Genomic DNA, 19,380 nt, shown 5'->3' with positions numbered 1-19,380 from the left:
TCCACTTCCTTTTTGAATGTAGCTTATAAGGACTTGTGTGGAACTTGTTTATCAAAGTGTAGCATAAAAGGAACAGATTCACTAAGGGGGTGTTGCCTCCCAAATACTCTTGCATACATTTTTCTTATAATAATTAACTGTGCTTAGTTCTACCATGAGTCCGAGGTCAGTATAATGAAATAAAACACCTTATATGGCCATATGGCTAACACACCATCAGTTAGCCTTTTTAGGGGCTCTGTTTAAGGAGGATCCGCCTCTGAGGTTTCATAGTCTGGCTGGTATTTATACCAAAGGCACATCAGAGCACAGTCCCAGAGGAAAGGAACTCTTGTGTACTTGGTGAGTACTGCAAAAGATCTATTCTCTCTTTGCTATCACAAGCCTTGCTAAGGTTCAGAAGGTCCATCTAGGGGTGAGATGGGAATCCTACAAGAATAACGTTGTTTTAATCGTGTTGCTGTTAAGTCACGGGCTCTGGCTGCACCTGCAAATTGCTCCCAGCATGTGCCCTTTGGGGGGACTTGTGTGGAGGCTGTAGCAGCAAAAGGGGAAGCAGCTGCATGATCTTTCTTTGATCCTTTGAAATATGCATCATGTAAAGGGAGACAGAGAGAAACTCTGGGACGCAGCATAATCTCAGTGTCTGCAGCTATCAAGCAGAAAAGACTTTGACTGCTGCAGTTTTCCTAGAATGCCTGGAGAAGCCAGGCTGCATCTACGTTTTGGGCTGCTGTGATTTTTAACGCTTATGTTACAGTTCTGGTTTTGCAATAGGAAAGTTAACACAGCAGCAAAGTGGGCTGCTATTAGGATGCATTGTTTACAGCGTGTGCATGGCACTTACAAACAGATGAAAAGACAGTCTGCAGAGCCCTATCCTGCAAGGTGCTGAGCTCCCTGGATGATACAGGCTTGTGTGACACGGGTGTGGGCCAGAGGGCAAACCAGAACTTGGTGGGTGGGGCTGAAGAGTGGGGAAGGAGGGTTATTAATCTTATACATAGAACAGATCATTTGAGTTGATCAGTTTCGCCTGTTTCTTATTGGCTACTTGTTCTTAATAATGCTCTGTTGTCTTCAGTGGGAACTGAAATTGACATGGCTCAGCAGTAAATGCTGACAGCTTTGTCTCCCCCTCCTCTGGGCTGCATCTTATTGTAGGAGCTGCTCCACGTTGTCTCCAGACAGGAAGCAAAATGTTGGGAGTGGCCTTCTGCAAAGCAGGAGTTGGGAAAATTATTTCCATTTTTGGGAAAGCCTGTGATGTAGCCTCATGTTTGTGTTTACTCGAGCCCCAGTGTGGTTTGTCTCAGGCTCTGATTCATGCTGATAAAGAATTATGGACATCAGGGACCGTTGCAAGCTGGATAAAAGGAAAACTGCCTGTGTTTTTTTTCAGACAGCTGATACCTGCCTTCATCCCTCTGCGGTCTCTTATAGCAGGGAATTTGTCTTGAAGGGGAATTACAATATTCTCTGGGGAGAAACCGTAGTTGATAGGGCTGTTCAAAGTGGAGAAGTTAACTTCAGGAATGTAGGTTAGAGGCTGATGCTGGTTTCCACGGAAGCTATTAGGCTTACTCTAGACTGGCACCGGTGTAAATGAAATCAGCATCTAGCCCTCTGTCTTCCAGTGTTCTGGAGGAATAGATCAGTGTTACTGCTGCAGTTAAGGGAGGGGGTCTACCCCACTGATGCTGCCAGGAAGCTGAGGTATTCCTCTCCCTTCTTCCCCTGCAACAGAATTGCCAATACTTTTATTTCTGCTTTGAGCCCAAGGGGCTTTTCTAGAGAGATGTAAGGTTAAACGAAAGACAAAGGGTCGGATTCTGCCCTGATTTACAGCCATTTGAAGTCGGATTGGACCAGATTCTGATCTCAATTCCATCAGCATAAATCTAACATCATTCCTATTGAAGGCGGTGGAACTGAAGAGAATCTGACTGACTACAGAAATATTTCACACATGTAGTGTGATTCCAGACCTCACAACATGCACGAATGTCTACAGAGGCATATCATATGCTACCAGTTGCACTGAAGTGTATACATTGCATTGACTGGACTTGGGGGCCTAATTCTGATTACACTTCCGCTGGCATGACTCAGGAGTAACTCATCTGTGACTGGCATGGGTAGATCAGAATCTGGGCTCGCATTCATTATTTTTGACCAATCATGTTAACTTCCTCATGTCTCTCTTTTTACAGTGGATTTTCCATTGGATGCTGGGGTGTAAAATATTATGCTTATTTCATGGGCAGGTCTCTTCCATCAGGGGTCACACTCAAAGCAAACTCTCACTGACTTTAGTGGGAGAATTGCATGAGTAAGGACTGCAAGATTGATTATTATTTATAGTCCTGTAGCATCCACCTGGCATTGACCACACTTGAAGAAAGATGCAGCTCCTGCCCTGGAGAGCATATTAGCTTTGCCACCCTTGGCTATGAATAAGGACTACCGGGGAGGCAGTGTGGCCTCATGGACGGAGCACTGGTTTGGGACTCAGAATTGCCTCTGTTTCCCCATCTGTGAAATGATACTGACCTTCTTTGTAAATTGCTTTGGGATGGATGGATGAAAAACGCTAGATAAGACTGAGCACGGCATTATTATTACTATTTGCTTTTCTTTTAAAACCAAGCAGGCCCCCAAATTAGATACCCATGATGCATTAATTTAGTGTGTATCTAGATGATGGATTAGCCTTCTGCTTTAGGAAAGGATGAGCCATTTGGAATCAGTAGGTTTGACAATAAAAGAGCTAGGACTCTGGCTGGAATTCAGTCTGGTTTGATTCAGAGATTCTAAGGCCAGGAGGAACCATTAGTTCATCCAGGCTGGCAGGCCAGAGGACTTCATACAGTCTGTAGAAAATCCTCTCCAAAAGCTTAAACAGGAGGGATAATTAGCCTGCCACTGGATCTGAGTAGTTCCTGGAACAACTGTTTTCCAGCACTGGAAGAATGGTCGTGGGTGGTTGAATCCTCAGTGGATGTAAAAGGACATTGCTCCATTGGTGCTGCGGATCTGGCCCAGGGATTTTAAAAAGGCGTGAGGGAAGCAGTGAAATGTACATTAGCACGATTCCCCCAGGCTGTCCAGAAATGCTGCTAGGCTGCAAGCCATCTCCTTCCCCAGTTTCTTCCCTTGTGGGCTACTCTGCAATGCTACCAGCTGGTCAGGAATCCCCTTCTGTTGCATCCCTCTGTGATGGGAGTTATGCGGTAGGCCTGGCATCCATCACAGGTAACTGCACTTAAGTGAGTGCTATAAGAGAAGACTCAAGCCCTGCCCTGTATTTCTAATGTGCAGCTGCTTCCTGCTAACAGGTTCCTGGCCATAACAGCAGTACATTTAAACCAGGCATCTCCAATCTCCCCCCTTTGGCTGCCCATCAAGGGGTCAGCATTATCAAGTACAGGGCAAATGAGGAAACTAACTCATTAAAAGACGATGAGCAGTTGTATGGCTGGCTTTGTTATTTATATACAAGGGGCCGGATTCTGCTGTGTAATTTCAGAGCAACTCCTCTGACTTAAACTGAGTTATCCGGTTCATAGCACGAGCCCAGAGTCTCCCTGCACTTTGTGACTGGAGACTTTTCTCCTCCAGGGGTGCAGCACTGCACATCTGGCCAGGTGTCAGCTGTACAAACTAATGCGCACGCGATGCAGTTTAAAACAAAATACAAATCACTGGACCATGCACTGAATGATCGACAGACAGGGCCTTGGGCCCATTTCTGGTTATATTGATGCCAATAGTGCTGTTATTATGTCTGTGTTTAATATTTACCAATGGGCTGTAGTAAAAAGCCAGTTAGGCTTGGAGACCTTTTTTATTTCTGCCTGGTCTTGTATCAAAGGAAGCTCCTCTGAAGCTGGGCGGATGTTTAAAACCTATAGTCAGCTCCATGGTGGATTATCCCCCTCTGAACCCTTGATTTATTTTTTTTTCCTATTGTCAGCTAGGTACATGATGTTAAAACTCCCCCTTTAGCAGGTTCATTTCTAACATCTCTCTGATTCCTGGCCTTCATGTGGGCCTTGTCTATCAGACCAAGGATGTTCTCTCATCCAAGCTTCCAACCATGAGAGCCGGACCCCCTTGACATTCCATTCACTACATAGCTGCCATCAGCTACAGAGTTTGCACCTCCTCATTGAGCTGGGTCCATCTGTTACGTCATGGACCACACCTCTTGAAAAGCCTCAACCTACGCTCGCGTAAATCAGTGGCAAAACTCCCATTGACTTCTGTAGTGCAGGCCCAATCAGCGTAGGGAGATGCTCAAAAGGAACTTCCTTAAAGGGAACGGGCTGAATCTTACTCTCCCTCCACTGCAACCCCATTGAAGTCCCTGGGATTCAATGGGACTTGCTGCTGCAGCTGAGAGAAGAATTGAGGCTAGTCCCCAAAAGGACCCGTTGGAGCACCTTTAACAACATGCACGCAGTGCCCCAGTTTGCCGTGTCTCCTCCACGTCTAGTTTCTGTGATTCACTCCCAGCCTCTGCAGGAAGGACCAGGACGGCAAATCAAACCTAGGTCTCTTGACTTGGCTTCCAAAGCAACCCTAAAAGGTGACTTTTGGGGACACCTGTTTAGTGCAGGCCTGTGACACCTGTGCTCTGGGCAAGGCCCAGGCATCCTCTCTGCTTCCAAGTGCAACCCAAGGCGTTGGCTGCAAGGTTTCGGAGCTGGCTACTTTAGAGGAGGCCTCTCTCCCCGTGCTCCACCTCAGCAGCTGAGTCTAAAGGTACGTCTACACTACGGGACTATTCCGAATTTTCATAAACCGGTTTTGTAAAACAGATTTTATAAAATCGAGTGCGCGCGGCCACACTAAGCACATTAATTCGGTGGTGTGCGTCCGCGGTCCGAGGCTAGCGTCGGTTTCTGGAGCGTTGCACTGTGGGTAGCTATTCCCTAGCTATCCCATAGTTCCCGCAGCCTCCCCCGCCCCTTGGAACTTCCGGGTTCTGTCTGGAGAATTTTAAAAAATGATTCTGAATTTCATCTTCTATAACGGAGCGCTGATAGAACGGATTTGCCTGCCCTTACAGCGATCACGTCCGCATGGTCCATGCTGGAGCTCTTTTTTTATTTTGATTTCGGACTGCATCGCCACCCGTGCTGATCGGAGCTCCACGCTAGGCAAACAGGAAATATTCAAAAGTTCGCGGGGCTTTTCCTGTCTACCTGACCACTGCATCCGAGTTCAGATTGCAGTCCAGAGCGGTCAGTGGTGCACTGTGGGATAGCTCCCGGAGGCCAATACCATCGATCAGCGGCCACACTAACCCTAATCCGATATGTTAATACCGATATTGGCGCTACTCCTCTCGTTAGGGAGGAGTACAGAAACCGGTTTAAAGAGCCCTTTATATCGATATTAAGGGCCTCTTGGTGTGGACGGGTTGGGCGTTAAATCGGTTTTACGCTCCTAAAACCGATTTAAACGCCTAGTGTAGACCAGGCTTAACTGAGGTGCTTCTCCTAACAGCTCTTAGGCGTGAGCTGCTGAGAGCTGGAGGCAGGGTGACTGCAATGGAAGGCAGTAGAACGCTCCCCCTCTGTTGGTCATCAGATCCAGAGTGGAAATAAGGTTAAAAACGTTACACGTGAGGGTAATTAATCACTGGGCGTGGGGAAGTCTCCATCAGCTGGATTCTTTAAGTCAAGACTGGGTCTCTTTCTAGGAGATTGGCTCTAGGTCAAACCAGAGTTTATGGGCTTGATGAAGGACTCTCTGGGTGAGGCTTTCTGGCCTGTGTTCTCCAGGAAGCCAGGCTAGGTGGTCGTAATGGTCCCTTCTGGCTTGAAGATGTACCCGCTGCAGTTTTTTGGGTGTGGCATAAGGCTCCTTTAATTTGGCTGAGCCTTTGCCAGATGGTTCTAACCACTGGTGTAGCCTTTTCATGACTGAATTTTCTGATTGATGAAAAATCATTTGTTTTACACGCCAAGTGGGCCCGGAAGTGACTGGCACAGATAAAGCTGAGTAAATAAAGACCCAGTGATCTGAATCTCTTATCTCCATCTCACCTGCCTCTGTATGTGACCAAATATATAGTCCATAGGATCTTTGCATTCAGTAGGCCATACCCGTAGCGGAGGAAAATTGCTGTAACTCCATTGACCTCAGCAGAGCTACATGGATTCACATCAGCTGAGGCTCTGGCTTCTTGCTTCCTATATCGCTTTTATGAACTTTCTTTCTCAGTTGAATTCCTTGAAAATGTGGGGTTGGATTCTGCACTCCCCTGTAGCACTCTGTTGTCTCCTCTGTGGTCGGATGGGTGTAGCTGAGCATGGCATTTGGTCCAATCCTTGAATAGCTATTCAGAGCTGCATGTAATTTTTAACATTCCTCTTCATCTCTGCCTCTTCCAGGTGCCTCTGAATTCCAGCATCTCTCAGCTCTGCCATGTGTGAAGAGGAGACCACCGCCTTGGTCTGCGACAATGGCTCCGGGCTGTGCAAGGCTGGCTTTGCCGGCGATGACGCCCCACGCGCTGTCTTCCCATCCATAGTGGGTCGCCCTCGTCACCAGGTTTGTGAAGAACCTCAATGGCAGTCAACCCCCACCCCGTAAGAAAATGCTGTCAGCCTGAGGCAAAAGGCATGAGGAAGTCCCATTTGAATCCAGGGGAATGCTGCATGGAAAACACTTGCATAATCTGGGCTGGGGGTGGACTGAGCTGAGATGCTCTTTCATGTTCATCGCATGTTGGGTTTGGACTGGGGAGGGACAGCTCAGTGGTTTGAGCATTGGCCTGCTAAACCCAGGGTTGTGAGTTCAATCCTTGAGAGGGCCACTTAGGGAGCTGGGGCAAAAATCAGTATTTGGTTTTGCTAGTGAAGGCAGGGGGTTGGACTCGATGACCCTTGGGGGTCCCTTCCAGTTCTAGGAGACAGGTATATCTCCATTATTAATACCAGCCTAGTTGGTGACCCAACCAGTCCATCCTAATCAGGCCCTAAAATCTGATGAATTGTTGGTCAACTTTTATATTACAGTTCCACGTGTCAAGGGTTAACATAGGATTAATAGGTGTTTTGATAAGTGGCTGATGAATTTTGTATAGAGTCCAAGAGGTCAGTGGGTTGCTTACAGCCATCTAAAACATGTTCTGCTGATAACCATCGCTAGCTCATGCCTAGAACGTGGTTGTAACATCTATGGGCAGGGACTGTCTTTTGGTTCTGTGTTTGTACAGCAATTCGCACCATGGGGGCGGGTTCATGACTAAGACTCCTGTGGTAATACGACTAACAAAGGACAGGCCTGGGAGTCAGGACCCCGGGGTTCCCAGCACTGTGGCAGACTTTGGGCAAGTGGCTGAAGCCAACATTTTTCATAAGCCATCGCTGATTTTTGCATGCCCCAGTTCTTGAGAGCTGAATTTGAGATGTCCTGGGGGTGATCCGAAGAGGTACTGAGCACCTGCCGCTTCCATTGGCTTTGGCTGCAGTGGTGGGTGGCCAGCACTTTTGGAAAAAATTGGGCTTAAAGGGCCTCGAGTTGGGCCTCCAAAATGAGTGGGATGCTTCTGAGAATGTCCATAACTGCTCCGTGCCTCAATTTAACCGTCTATAAAATGGGGCTGGGGCTGCCCTGCCTCCTAAGGAGCGTTGTGAGGCTTAATTAATGTTTGCAAAGCATTCTTAAACCCAAATATATACAGCTAGTCCAGCCCCTCTTGCTGAGACAGGATGAAGTCAACCTAGACCATCCCTGGCAGGTGTTTGTCCAACCTGTTCTTAAAAACCTCCAGTAACGGGGATTCCACAACCTCCCTAGGGAACCTGTTCCAGAGTTTAACTAAGATGGAAATGTCGCCTGTCCTGTGTGCTTCTAAATGCTTCAGGAGGATTGGCTATTCCAGGGGATGCAGTTGAGGAGCAGGGAAGGGGCCTGGGTTGCAGGTAGGGTTGTCGGAACCTTAGGCCGACCAGGGAGGAACCACGAAAGAAGTGGTTCTCTGGAAGTGAATTGTTTTGTAAGCAGTGCTGTGATTGGGGGATTAGGTGGTGTTAGATTTAAATGCCAGCTCCACACTGACTTTGCTCCTGTCAAAGGCTAAATCTCGGATAGCATCTGGCACGGATTACCAAGGCGGGGCCCGATAACAGTACATTGGTGGTCTGATCCCACTGGGGTTGAAAGTAACTCAGCGTCCAGACCCAGAATGTAAACGGGGGAGGAGTGCTGGGGTTGCGTGCGAGAGCTGACTTGGGGGAAGAGAGCACAGTCCTTGGGGGGGAAGATTAAGGACTGTGAGCCTTTGGTCCATGTGTTCATGAAAGCAAGGAGGATCCAGAAGGAAAGGTCTGCCCAGTGGAAGCCCTTTAAGGAATCTTAGTTGTAAACTACTTTATATGTGATAAAACTAACTCTCAAGATGTGCACGTCAGCCTCTTCCAATTGAACACAGATCACATAGTCTTTCCCACCCTCAATCCTTCCTTTGTGATCTCCCCCTGCTGGTCTTGTCTTGACTTAGGGTACGTTTATACTTACCGCGCGGGTCGACGCGGCGAGTTCGACTTCTCGGAGTTTGAACTATCGCGTCTGATCTAGACGCGATAGTTCGAACTCCGGAAGCGCCGCGGTCGACTCCGGTACTCCACCGCGGCAGGAGGAGTTGCCGGAGTCGACCTTGGAGCCGCGGAGTTCGCTTCCGCGGCGTCTGGACGGGTAAGTCATTCGAACTAGGATAGTTCGAATTCAGCTATGTTATTCATGTAGCTGAATTCGCGTACCCTAGTTCGACCCCGGGGCTGTGTGTAGACCAGGGCTTAGATCATAAAATCTTTAAGGCAGGGAGTCAGCCTGTTCTTGTTTGTTAATAAAGTACTGTGCACCTGTCTGGCACCATAGAAGTAGGGCCCCATTCTACAGCAACAGAACCTGCTGCGGAGCTCACCCCATGCTCAGATGACATTCCTGGGCTGTGTCCTGCTCGCCTGTCTTTCTCGGCATTATTGGCATATTTGGCTAAAGTCCAGGGCAGGATGATAACAGGAGAGTCTGGACAGACACTGGGTATATGATCTCCTCCCGTCTGGAGCCAGAAGCTGACTTGAGATTGCCATTGTCAGAGTGCTCCAGGATCTGTTTCTCATGATACATAGGGTGTTCAATCTTTCTGAAGCATTCAATATAGCTGATCGCTGGACTCTGCTTTACCACCTCCAGCGCAGGCTTTAGTCCTAGCTGATAAAACCATCCCAGTGGTAGTGAAACTGGGTGAATCCTCAATGGCCTGAAACTAAGGTCATGGACCAGGTTCTGATCTGAAAGCCACTCCAGGTCTCTGCTGATGCCAGTGGAGTTACTGTGAATTTAAAGATGTGGGGTGGGTATGAGGGGGAACCTTCTGATTTTCCTTTTTAATGGGAGAGCAGTTTTCTAGGATGAGCACGGGATGCTCTCCAGGCAGAGTCACATCCTAGGGGCTGTGTTGGCCCTGTTAACCCAATCGGTGGTGGTGGTAGCCTCAGCGTTCAGTGTTCTACCTGTGAAACTGGCCAGCCTGCCGCTAACACAGAAAGCTGCAGCCCAAGTACTGGGCAGAATGCCAGCTGCTGTCAGCCTGCTGCTCCTGCTGGCTGGCTTGGCATATGGATTGAGTCAGGGTTTTACTGCTCTGAGATGGGAGTATCTGTAGAGCTGCTGGTGCCCTGTGTTGCATCTTGCCCTGGGATCTGAGGGAAGAGGGCTTTTACCCCCAACGTTTGCAGAGCCAAGGCAGCTGCCTCTGATTGAAACAATCTACTTATTGTTACTTAGCTCCCACTGGCCTCAAAATGCTGCACAGGCATTTAACTAACCACCCCTCACAATGCCCCTGGGAAGCAGGTACCTTTATTATCTCCACTTTACAGATGGGAGCAAAGGAGAGGAGACATATTGCACCCTAACCCTGGCTCTGACACAGGTTTGAACCCAAGCCCCTCTTCCGTCCACACATGTGATCATGGGCCCAGGGGGCCCACACTGAGATTGCTCAATCAGGGCAAACCCCGAAGAATGGGGCAGATAATTCCCCAAACTGGTGGTTATTCTAATAATTAGATTCACCAAGCCAGCAACCAAACAGCTCCTACAATGCCTTACTGGTTACCCAGAAGCCAAAAATACAGTTCCCTTAAAAGAATCCAGCCTTGGGCTCCCACCCAGACAGCCAAGTCAAATATGATGAGCATTACTGAAAATCTTGTTTATGATATAAAAAGTTCTACCAATCCCAAAGAACCAGACACATTACTCCCCTCCCCCCCCCCCCCCGTCCCAGGTCAATGAATATTTCAGATCTTACCCAAATACACGCTTACAGCCAATTCTTATTAACTAAACTAAAATTTATTAAAAAGAAAAGAGAGAGACTATAGGTAAAAAGATCATGATACATACAGGCTTGAATAAAATTCTTAGGACAGTTTCATAGTAGAGATGGTGAGCTTTGGAGTTGCAAAGAGTTCTTTCAGAATTAGTTCCACAGGTTATAGTCCAATGTCCAATATCAGGGTGATCCAGACTGGAGCTGGACATCTTAGTCTTGTGACTGACTCGAGTCAGCAGGTGTTCAGAATCTGTGTCCTAGGACTCTGCTGTGGGGGGTTAGAGCCTGAATCCCACTGTGACTTGGGTCCAACCCTGTCACTTTGCAGTGTGGACGCAGCTCAAGCTGCAGACCCGAGGCAGGAGGTCTGCCTGGCACAGTACGGACGCTTCAGCACAGCTGTGAGACCCAGGGCCAGCAATTGTAATCCCAGGTTTATGATGCAGTGTGGATGCTCAAGTGCAGGCTTTGTAACACTGAGTCCGCAAGCCAGAGTCTGCAGATCTGAGTTTACAAGGTAGGGTGACCAGACAGCAAATGTGAAAAATCGGGATGGAGGTGGGGGGTAATAGGAGCCTATATAAGAAAAAGACCCCAAAATCGGGACTGTCCCTATAAAATCGGGACATCTAGTCACCCTATTACAATGCAGTGTAGACCGTCCCATACAGATTAAATGACAATGCCAAGGCTCCATAGCCAGTGGTAAGCCCTGGCCCTGTTCTTATAGAAGCCGGACAGCAAAACTCCAGTTGACCCCCATTGGGAGCAGGCTTGACTCCAGTGTCAGAGATGGAGTTGGGACTCAGGAGGTCCTGGTGCCCGGCCCCATGTTCAGTCCGCTGGAAATTGCTGCTGTGTCATTCTGCCAACACCATGGAAGGTTTTTCATGTTGTTTCATTCCCATTTGTAAAAGCATCAAGGTTGCTGCAAAAGAGGGGTGTTTTAAGGGCCAAATGTATCACAGAATCATAGAATATCAGAGTTGGAAGGGACCCCAGGAGGTCATCTAGTCCAACCCCCTGCTCAAAGCAGGACCAACCCCAACTAAATCATCCCTGATGTAAATCCATGGCAGGTAACGGATGAATTTGACCATAAAAATGATTATTGATTGAGTCTCATTCTCCACTGGGCTGTGCTGGTGTGAATCTGGAGTAACTCTAAAGCAGCTCTATGGATTCCGGACTAACCGGCGATCAGGATCTGGCCTTAAACCATTTCTAAGGGCCTGATTCTGATACCGTTCCTGCTCCATGGAGGGATGCCTGCCCACACTGTGAATTTGCCCCAATTTCAGCCACTGGTACAGCGACATCAGTGTAGACAGGCTGCGCTGCAATTTGTACTGGCACATCTCACCCCAGTTTCAAGTAGGAATAAGCTCCATAGGTGCAAATAGTGCCTGAATAAAGCCTTCATCTGGGAATAGTCTCATTAGAGCCCATTAGTTTGGCCCTAAGGTTGGACTGAATGAAAACTGAGCAAGAACCTCAGGTTTTGCCCAATATTTCTGCTGCCGACGATGGTACGATAAATAGGCACGTGGATCAGTGTGCGTATCTGAGCTACCGGACAGTTTTCTTCTGCCCCATGGAGGCGAGCTTGGCAGTTAACATCTCCCTTGTTGTTTTCTAGGGTGTGATGGTGGGTATGGGCCAGAAAGACAGCTACGTAGGGGATGAGGCTCAAAGCAAGAGAGGAATCCTTACTCTCAAGTACCCCATCGAACATGGCATCATCACCAACTGGGACGACATGGAGAAGGTAGGGCGGAGAGCTCTTGTTCTCCTTTGGACTCAATCAGCAAAAAAAAAACCCACCAAACTTTCTCCACTGTTATTTTTCAAATGGTTTTGATCATTTGCATTTAAGAATCCCACTCTTCTACTGAGTCGAATAGAAAAACCAGTGAGCCAGTCAAGGGTTATTTTAATTTTCCTTTCCTAATTTCAAAATGTACTCGTGTTACTCGCTGGAGATGGTGTTGCAAGTCCCCCGTCTGCGCCTGATCTCGGAGGATGAGTTTAACAGCCCCCACGAGGGAGGCTGGCTCTTTGGCTCAAGCTGTAGCAGCTCGCACTTTTAGCTCTGGTGGTCCCCAGTGTCGGCCAATGACTGTGGTGGTGACACTTGCGTGAATTTTTTATTGTTGGGTCCAATGCCGAAGTCCTTCCATTGTACATCAGCTGTGGCCAAAGCAGGACTGTTTTCTACAGCATTTACATAACAGCCTCCTCTGTGGGTTGAAGGGTTGAATCCTTTACCCTTTATCTCCAAACCACAGGCCTCTGCCGCTTGAGCTAAAGGAATGACTCCATCAATTGCTGACGGTAATAAGCTGTTATCTGCCATGGGGGCCAGCCATTAGAGGGGGACATGGCACACTTCATGCTGTAATGATAGCAGCTACAGAAACCTTCCTAATTTTCAGGGCTTTGTCCAATCTGCTGCCCCATTCATTGGGAGATGACTTCACAGCCTTGGGAAGTGTTCCTGACGTACAGCCAGTTTTCCCCTTTGCTTAACGTCCTCTTATCTCTCCTAGCTGTATTTCCCCCCCCACGAACCATCTTAATCAATCCCTCTTATTCCATGTGGCTTACACACCTGATGGATGGTCACTTCCCCTCCTTCCCACTGCAGACCCCAACTTGTATGTTAGCCGAGCTGTACAAATTCAGTTCCCTTTATCATAAATCAAGCCCTCAGTTTTAATCTCTGATATGGGTGGATGGATGGAGGTAGGACCGGGCCCCCAAAATCTGAGCCCCATTGACTCTTTGCTTCACTCTCGAGCTGCAGTTTAATTCTGGGGCTGAATGGGGTTAATGTGGTGAGTCTGGATTTTCCAGTTCAGGCCCGTTTCTAGACCAAAGTCTGGTCCATGCTGTGGCTTCACCCTGATTCCAGTCACCAGCATAGCTACACTGCTGCCAACCCCTGGTGTGGACAGGGCAAAGCCGCCACATGCACCAGTCGCGTTTACGTCTGCTTTAAACTGGGGTAAGCTGCGCCAGTGCAAGTTTCAGTTTAGCCGTTGTACATGAGGAGTTTGGCCTGGTGCAGCTGCACTGATGGCTGAAACTGCTGCGAATCCCCAATGCAGACAGGCCCATACCCATTCCCTCCGTGGAGCCAGTTAGAAGAACTGATCCTTCAGCATGGAGTCTGAGCTACCGCTGTCGTTTTGTCTCCTCCGGCCTAGATCTGGCACCACTCTTTCTACAATGAATTACGAGTGGCTCCGGAAGAACACCCCACCCTTCTCACAGAAGCACCCCTGAACCCCAAGGCGAACCGTGAGAAGATGACCCAGGTAAAACATCAACTTCCTGGAATGTTTCCTCCACTTGTCTCATGGTCGGCACTGTCCCATCCGGGGGAAAATCCAACCAGACTGTATACTGATGATGTAATTCTCTATTTACCCAGCCGAGCCCCACCCCAGATGGTGGTTGAAGAGTTTAGATACCGAAAACTCAACCTACATTCATTGGGCTATTGGGTGCATTGTGGGACCCAACCGCCCCAGGTGTTTCTGTGATAACAGCAGCACGTCTTGCATTTCAGCACCCTCCTGGCTCTAGATTGGTGTGTGTATGCGCGCACGCATTGGACGTCGCGCAGTCAGCAATGCATTTCGGAATGTGTTGCATGTAAATGTGCTGTGTGCATTCCGCACCTGGCAATGCACTGACCTTGAACATTTGAATTGGAATTCTTTTCAGATCATGTTTGAAACCTTTAACGTCCCCGCCATGTACGTTGCAATCCAAGCTGTGTTGTCCCTCTATGCGTCTGGCCGTACTACTGGTGAGTAGTTCTCTTCCACTGATGAGGCGTATGTGCTGTCGGCTTGATTTTGCAGAAGTGCCGGGCACTCACAGTTCTCACTGAATTCAGTGGGAGCTGCATTTTCTCAGGACCGTTTAAATCCACTACTGGGTAGACGCCCAGACTATTGGTCCGCCTAAATCCTGCTCTTTCGGGGAGCAACTCTGAGACGGAGCAGAGATGCTGGCAGCTGTGTCCCCTATAATAGATCTCCTGATGGCACAGAGTAAGCTTTCTCTTAGTAGGCCGGGGGCCTCGGTGCAGCATGTATTGCTACTCCTCCAGGCAAGAGCACAGCATGACCTAAGCTGCTGCTGGCTAGAACTTGTTAGTGACGGCAGTGTCTGTGCTAGCCAGATGGGAGGGCAAAGGCAGGCAAACCCTTCCATTTGAACGCGTCCCGTTGGTGTACAGGCTGGCATGCTTGCCAGGGATATCTGTCCCTGCATCATAAAGTTATTCTAACTTCCTGCTACCATCCTCCTCTTTTACATACCGGAGCAGAGCATTTAGCCCTGCTGGGGGCAAAAGTATTTTCAGTCAAATGTCCCTCTCTCTGCCAATCTAAGGTATTTAGATAGGTAGAGATCTGAGGGCCTCACACACTTTAACATATTTATCCTCAGCTGCCCCTGTGAGGCAGGGCAGTGTTGTTATCCCCATGGTACAGACGGGGAGCTGGGGCACAGAATGATTTGTTCAAGTTCACACAGGAAGGCTGGGGTGGAACAGGGATTTGAACCTGGGTTTCCCATGTCCTATGCTAGTGCCCCAACCCCTGGACGGTACTTTCTCTCTGAAGAACTCAGCTTGTTGTGAGGAGTGGAATTATGTTAATAACTGAGGCACGCATTTCTCTTTGCTCGCTGCACGTAAGAGAGATGCAGGGCCAGCAGATCCAGGAACACTTTTAACTCCGCTCTTTCCATTGTCTCCAGGTATCGTTCTGGACTCCGGGGATGGTGTCACTCACAACGTCCCCATCTATGAAGGATATGCTCTGCCCCATGCGATTATGCGTCTCGACCTGGCTGGTCGCGATCTTACGGACTACCTCATGAAGATCCTCACGGAGAGAGGCTACTCTTTCGTCACCACTGGTACGAAGGGGAGCGTTTGGTCTGGGCTCTGTGGGTTTGGCACAGTGACCCCGGGGGAGGAGGGGGCAGGCTAATGAGTGCCAAGTGGGGAAACTCAGCTTTTTAAGCCAATGGATCCCTCGGTTCACTGTGGAGAGAAGGTGCCATTGGTATCTAGAGGGAGTGGGAAAGATTCTGATCACATCACTGCTAGCTCTGTTGTCTGATCACCTCTGTTGTCTCATGAGACAACAGAGATGGCATTTAATGAGGTGCTAGAGGGTGACGTGAGACTTGTGAGTCAGGGGGCAAAAGGAGGTCACAGATGAGGGACAATATTTAATGATGAGACAGTTCTCTGCTGGCAGAGGTCACATCTCATGACATCTCAGACTAAATTCATAAAGTTTAAGGCCAGAAGGGATCATCTAGTCTGAGCTTCTGTATATCACAGACCATTCAGTTGTCTCCAGTTACCCCTGTATTGAGCCCAATAACTTGTGTTTGGCTAAAGCATCTTCCAGAAAGGCATCTAGACTTGATTTGCAGACCCCAAGAGATAGAGAATCCATCACTTCCCTGGGTAGCTTGTTCCCCTGGTTAATCAACTCTCACGGTTAAATGAAAATGGGTCCCGTAGTTCTGACAGCTCTGCTCCACCACTGCTTGGTGCTCCCCACCCTCGCCCCAGTGGAATGGAGACCATGTCAGAGCTGCGTAGCTAACAGCGCCTGCTCCTGCCTTCCACAGCCGAGCGAGAAATCGTGCGCGACATCAAGGAGAAGCTGTGCTACGTGGCCCTGGACTTTGAAAACGAGATGGCCACAGCTGCCTCTTCCTCCTCTCTAGAGAAGAGCTACGAGCTGCCTGACGGTCAGGTTATCACCATCGGCAACGAGCGTTTCCGTTGCCCGGAAACCCTCTTTCAACCGTCCTTCATTGGTGAGGATCCATTCCATCCCACCCCCTTTTCATGTAAAGATTCTGCAACTTTCAGATCTGGATCCGGAGTGTGAGGCCGTTTGGATCTGATGGGTTGGGTAGAGCCCATTTCTAAATATATTCACTGATACGGCGGGAGAGAGGCAAAGGGGAGGGTAGGTTGGTTGGGTTATTTATTTTTTTCATCAGTTTAAATACTGGGACAGATGGGATGGGGATATACTAGTAACATGTTCCCCCACCCTTGTGCAGTCCATATTTTCCACAGTGGGACTCTCCCTTGTAAATGCTTGAGGCAAATTTAAGAGGGTGCAATTCCTCAGGTGATCGTGGTTTGTTTTCTCTTCAAATTGCCATGAATAGGAGAAAAGGAGGAGGGCCAGACTCTGCTTGGTTATATGGGTTCAAGGCAAATGTCACTGAAAGCGTCACTAGTGTACGTGAGAGCAGAGCTTGGCCTTTGGGTTTAATTGGAACCTCTCAGCCTGGGGATAGAAGATGCAGGCATTGTTACACAATAGACAATGCATAGATTTTGTTTGTATTGCTGTGGTGCCCAGGTGCTAGGTGCTGTACAAATACAAAACTGAAAAACAGTCCCTAAAGAGTTCACAATCCAAGTACAGAGGCTGGACTTGCTGCTTGACCCTAGGCTGGTCTGTCACTTATATAAAGCACTGATCACTGTAGTAACTATTCATAGGCCTGTGTAAAGCAACCACCCCACTAGCTAAGTGCACACGAAGATTCAGGTTATAAGGGAAGAAGGTTATGTATGCACTGATGTCCTGATGCACCTCCCACGGATTCCAGAGGGAGACGGATCAGGCTTTGAAGAAAGAAAGGGGTTGTGAGCAGTCTTTCCCTGTATAACACAACACTGATTACGTGCTGCTTCCCCCAGGCATGGAGTCTGCTGGAATTCACGAGACCACCTACAACTCCATCATGAAGTGCGACATCGACATCCGTAAGGACCTGTATGCCAACAACGTCCTTTCCGGGGGCACCACCATGTACCCTGGGATCGCGGACAGGATGCAAAAGGAAATCACAGCCTTGGCTCCCAGCACAATGAAGATTAAAGTATGTCTTGGTTATTGGCTGCTAGGCAGCGGGTTGGGCTTCTCTCTCCCTACACCAGCGGTTCTCAAACTGTGGGTCAGGACCCCAAAGTGGGTTGTGACTCCGTTAGAGGGCTGGCGTTAGATTTGCTGGGCCCCACTGCCTGGCGCCAAAGCCGGAGGGTTTCAGCCCTGGATGGTGGGGTTCAGGTTACAGGCTCCCCACTTTGGTTTTGTCCCCTCCGCTCCGCCTGAGGTGGCGGGGCTTAGGCAGGCTTCGGTGCCCCCTTCTGGGGTCGTGTAGTAATTTTTGTTGTCAGAAGGAGGTCGGGGTGCAATGAAGTTTGAGATTCCCCTGCCCTCCACGCACCATCTACAACCTGATCACGCAGAGTTCCTTCAGAAAAAGTTGGGCAGTAAAACTTTTCCCAGTGACTCTAAATCAAAATATCCATGTAGATCCTTTGTTTTCCCACCTTTCGAAGGTCGTCCTGATGACCAGCATTTCACATCCATAGTTTGATCCCCCTTTGTTCCATTAACTCACACAACTGAGCATGACACTTTGCTACCTGGGCAGAAGTCACCTTTTAATAACAAAGTAGTACCGATCCGCGACTCTTTCTCACACAAACTTGCCACTGTGCTCAGTATTGCAGAGCCATGCAGTGCATAGCTTGGCCCAAAAGTTTCTAACTCCAGAAAGCTGCTTGTTAATACTACAGGGGAAGATTTAATACGAAGCAAACAAGGGACTTTCAGTGGGATTTATTCTTATTTATGAATTGCCTCTAGAAGCCCCAGTCATTTGGCCTAATCTTGGTTATTGGGTTTGCTGTGTTGGTGCTGGGTGGTGTTGGTAGCCTGTATTATACAGAGGGTCTGACTAGATGATCTAGTGGTCCTGTCTGGCCTTAAACTCTCTGGACAAGGAACCACTTTGCTTGGGGCTGTACACAGACAAAAAGACAGTCCCTGTCCCAAAGAGCCTGTGCTCCTAAAGCCCTTAGGAACTGTAAAAAAAATTTCTCCTGTAGCTTATAAGAAGTAATTACCTACCACTGAGACCAAGTCCGCACATGCAGTAACAGAAACTGGTTTGCTTTTTATGGGTCCAATCCTGTGAGGTGGGGCATGCCCTTAGGGCCTGATCCAAAGCCAGGTGGAGTCAGTGGAAAGACTCCCATTGATTTCAATGACCTTTGGGTCAGGCCCTCGCCTTGCATTCAGCTCAATGAGAATGGAGGGCGCTCGGCACTTTGTGGGGTCAGACCTGTCTAAGGCCATGTCTACACTACAACTCCGGTTGTCACTGTGCTGCTGTAGTGTAGATGCTTCCTACATCGGTGGAAGGGGTTTTTCTGTCACTGTAGTTAATCCATCTCTCCGAGAGGCTGTGGGTAGGTTGGCGGAAGAATTCTTCCAGCAACTTAGCCGCATCTACACTGGGGGTTAGTTCGACGTAACTATGGGACTCAGGATATGAAATTTTTCACAGCCCCGAGCGACATAGCTAAGTCAATCTAATTTTTAAGCGTAGACCAGCTCTTAGTCTGTATGTCTAGGTGTCCGTACCATAATTGTGGCTTCTGGAAGTGCGCAGTCTTGTTTCACCTTGTAACCAGATCCTGTCTGCAATTGTTTCGACAGATCATCGCCCCCCCTGAACGTAAATACTCCGTCTGGATCGGAGGCTCCATCCTGGCCTCTCTCTCCACCTTCCAGCAGATGTGGATCAGCAAACCGGAATACGATGAGGCTGGCCCTTCCATTGTCCACAGGAAGTGCTTCTAAGGACAGAGCACCCGTTCTTCAGGACCTCGTGTGCTTCCCAGTTCCTTCTCTCCCTTTGCAATTATTTCTAACCATTTAAAAAGCATTAAAACTTTTTTTTCATGCCTTCCCTGCATGTGGTGCTTTGTTCCCTGCCTTCCCAGCAGGCTGTGGGGCTGCAGTTCAATGGGTGATCTTCTCTGTAGGATGGGGGTCAGGGTGGGGGGGTTTAAAGCTGCGATCAGAGAAAAAGAATGGGCGAACAGCTGCAGGATCTAGCATCCTTGGCGCAGGCCAGAGCCCCAGTTCAGCTGCGCACAATTG

At 48.7% G+C, this 19,380-nt stretch overlaps 1 protein-coding gene across 1 annotated transcript; it reads left to right on the top strand.

The window, feature by feature from the left end:
• Nucleotides 1–221: 221 nt before the first annotated feature.
• ACTG2 (actin gamma 2, smooth muscle) lies at nt 222–19,186 on the top strand. The gene is made up of 9 exons (XM_045007028.1): nt 222–342; nt 6,405–6,564; nt 12,000–12,128; nt 13,570–13,680; nt 14,093–14,177; nt 15,137–15,298; nt 16,028–16,219; nt 17,124–17,305; nt 18,934–19,186. Exons 2-9 carry the CDS (start codon nt 6,439–6,441, stop codon nt 19,075–19,077), a joined length of 1,131 nt encoding a protein of 376 aa, XP_044862963.1. The 5' UTR covers nt 222–342; nt 6,405–6,438; the 3' UTR covers nt 19,078–19,186.
• Nucleotides 19,187–19,380: the final 194 nt, after the last annotated feature.

This window comes from Mauremys mutica, chromosome 2, assembly GCF_020497125.1.
Source record: "Mauremys mutica isolate MM-2020 ecotype Southern chromosome 2, ASM2049712v1, whole genome shotgun sequence".
Taxonomy (NCBI): domain Eukaryota; kingdom Metazoa; phylum Chordata; order Testudines; family Geoemydidae; genus Mauremys; species Mauremys mutica.
The sequence above is the reverse complement of the archived record's forward strand: the minus strand, read 5'-3'. Positions and strand labels throughout refer to the sequence as shown.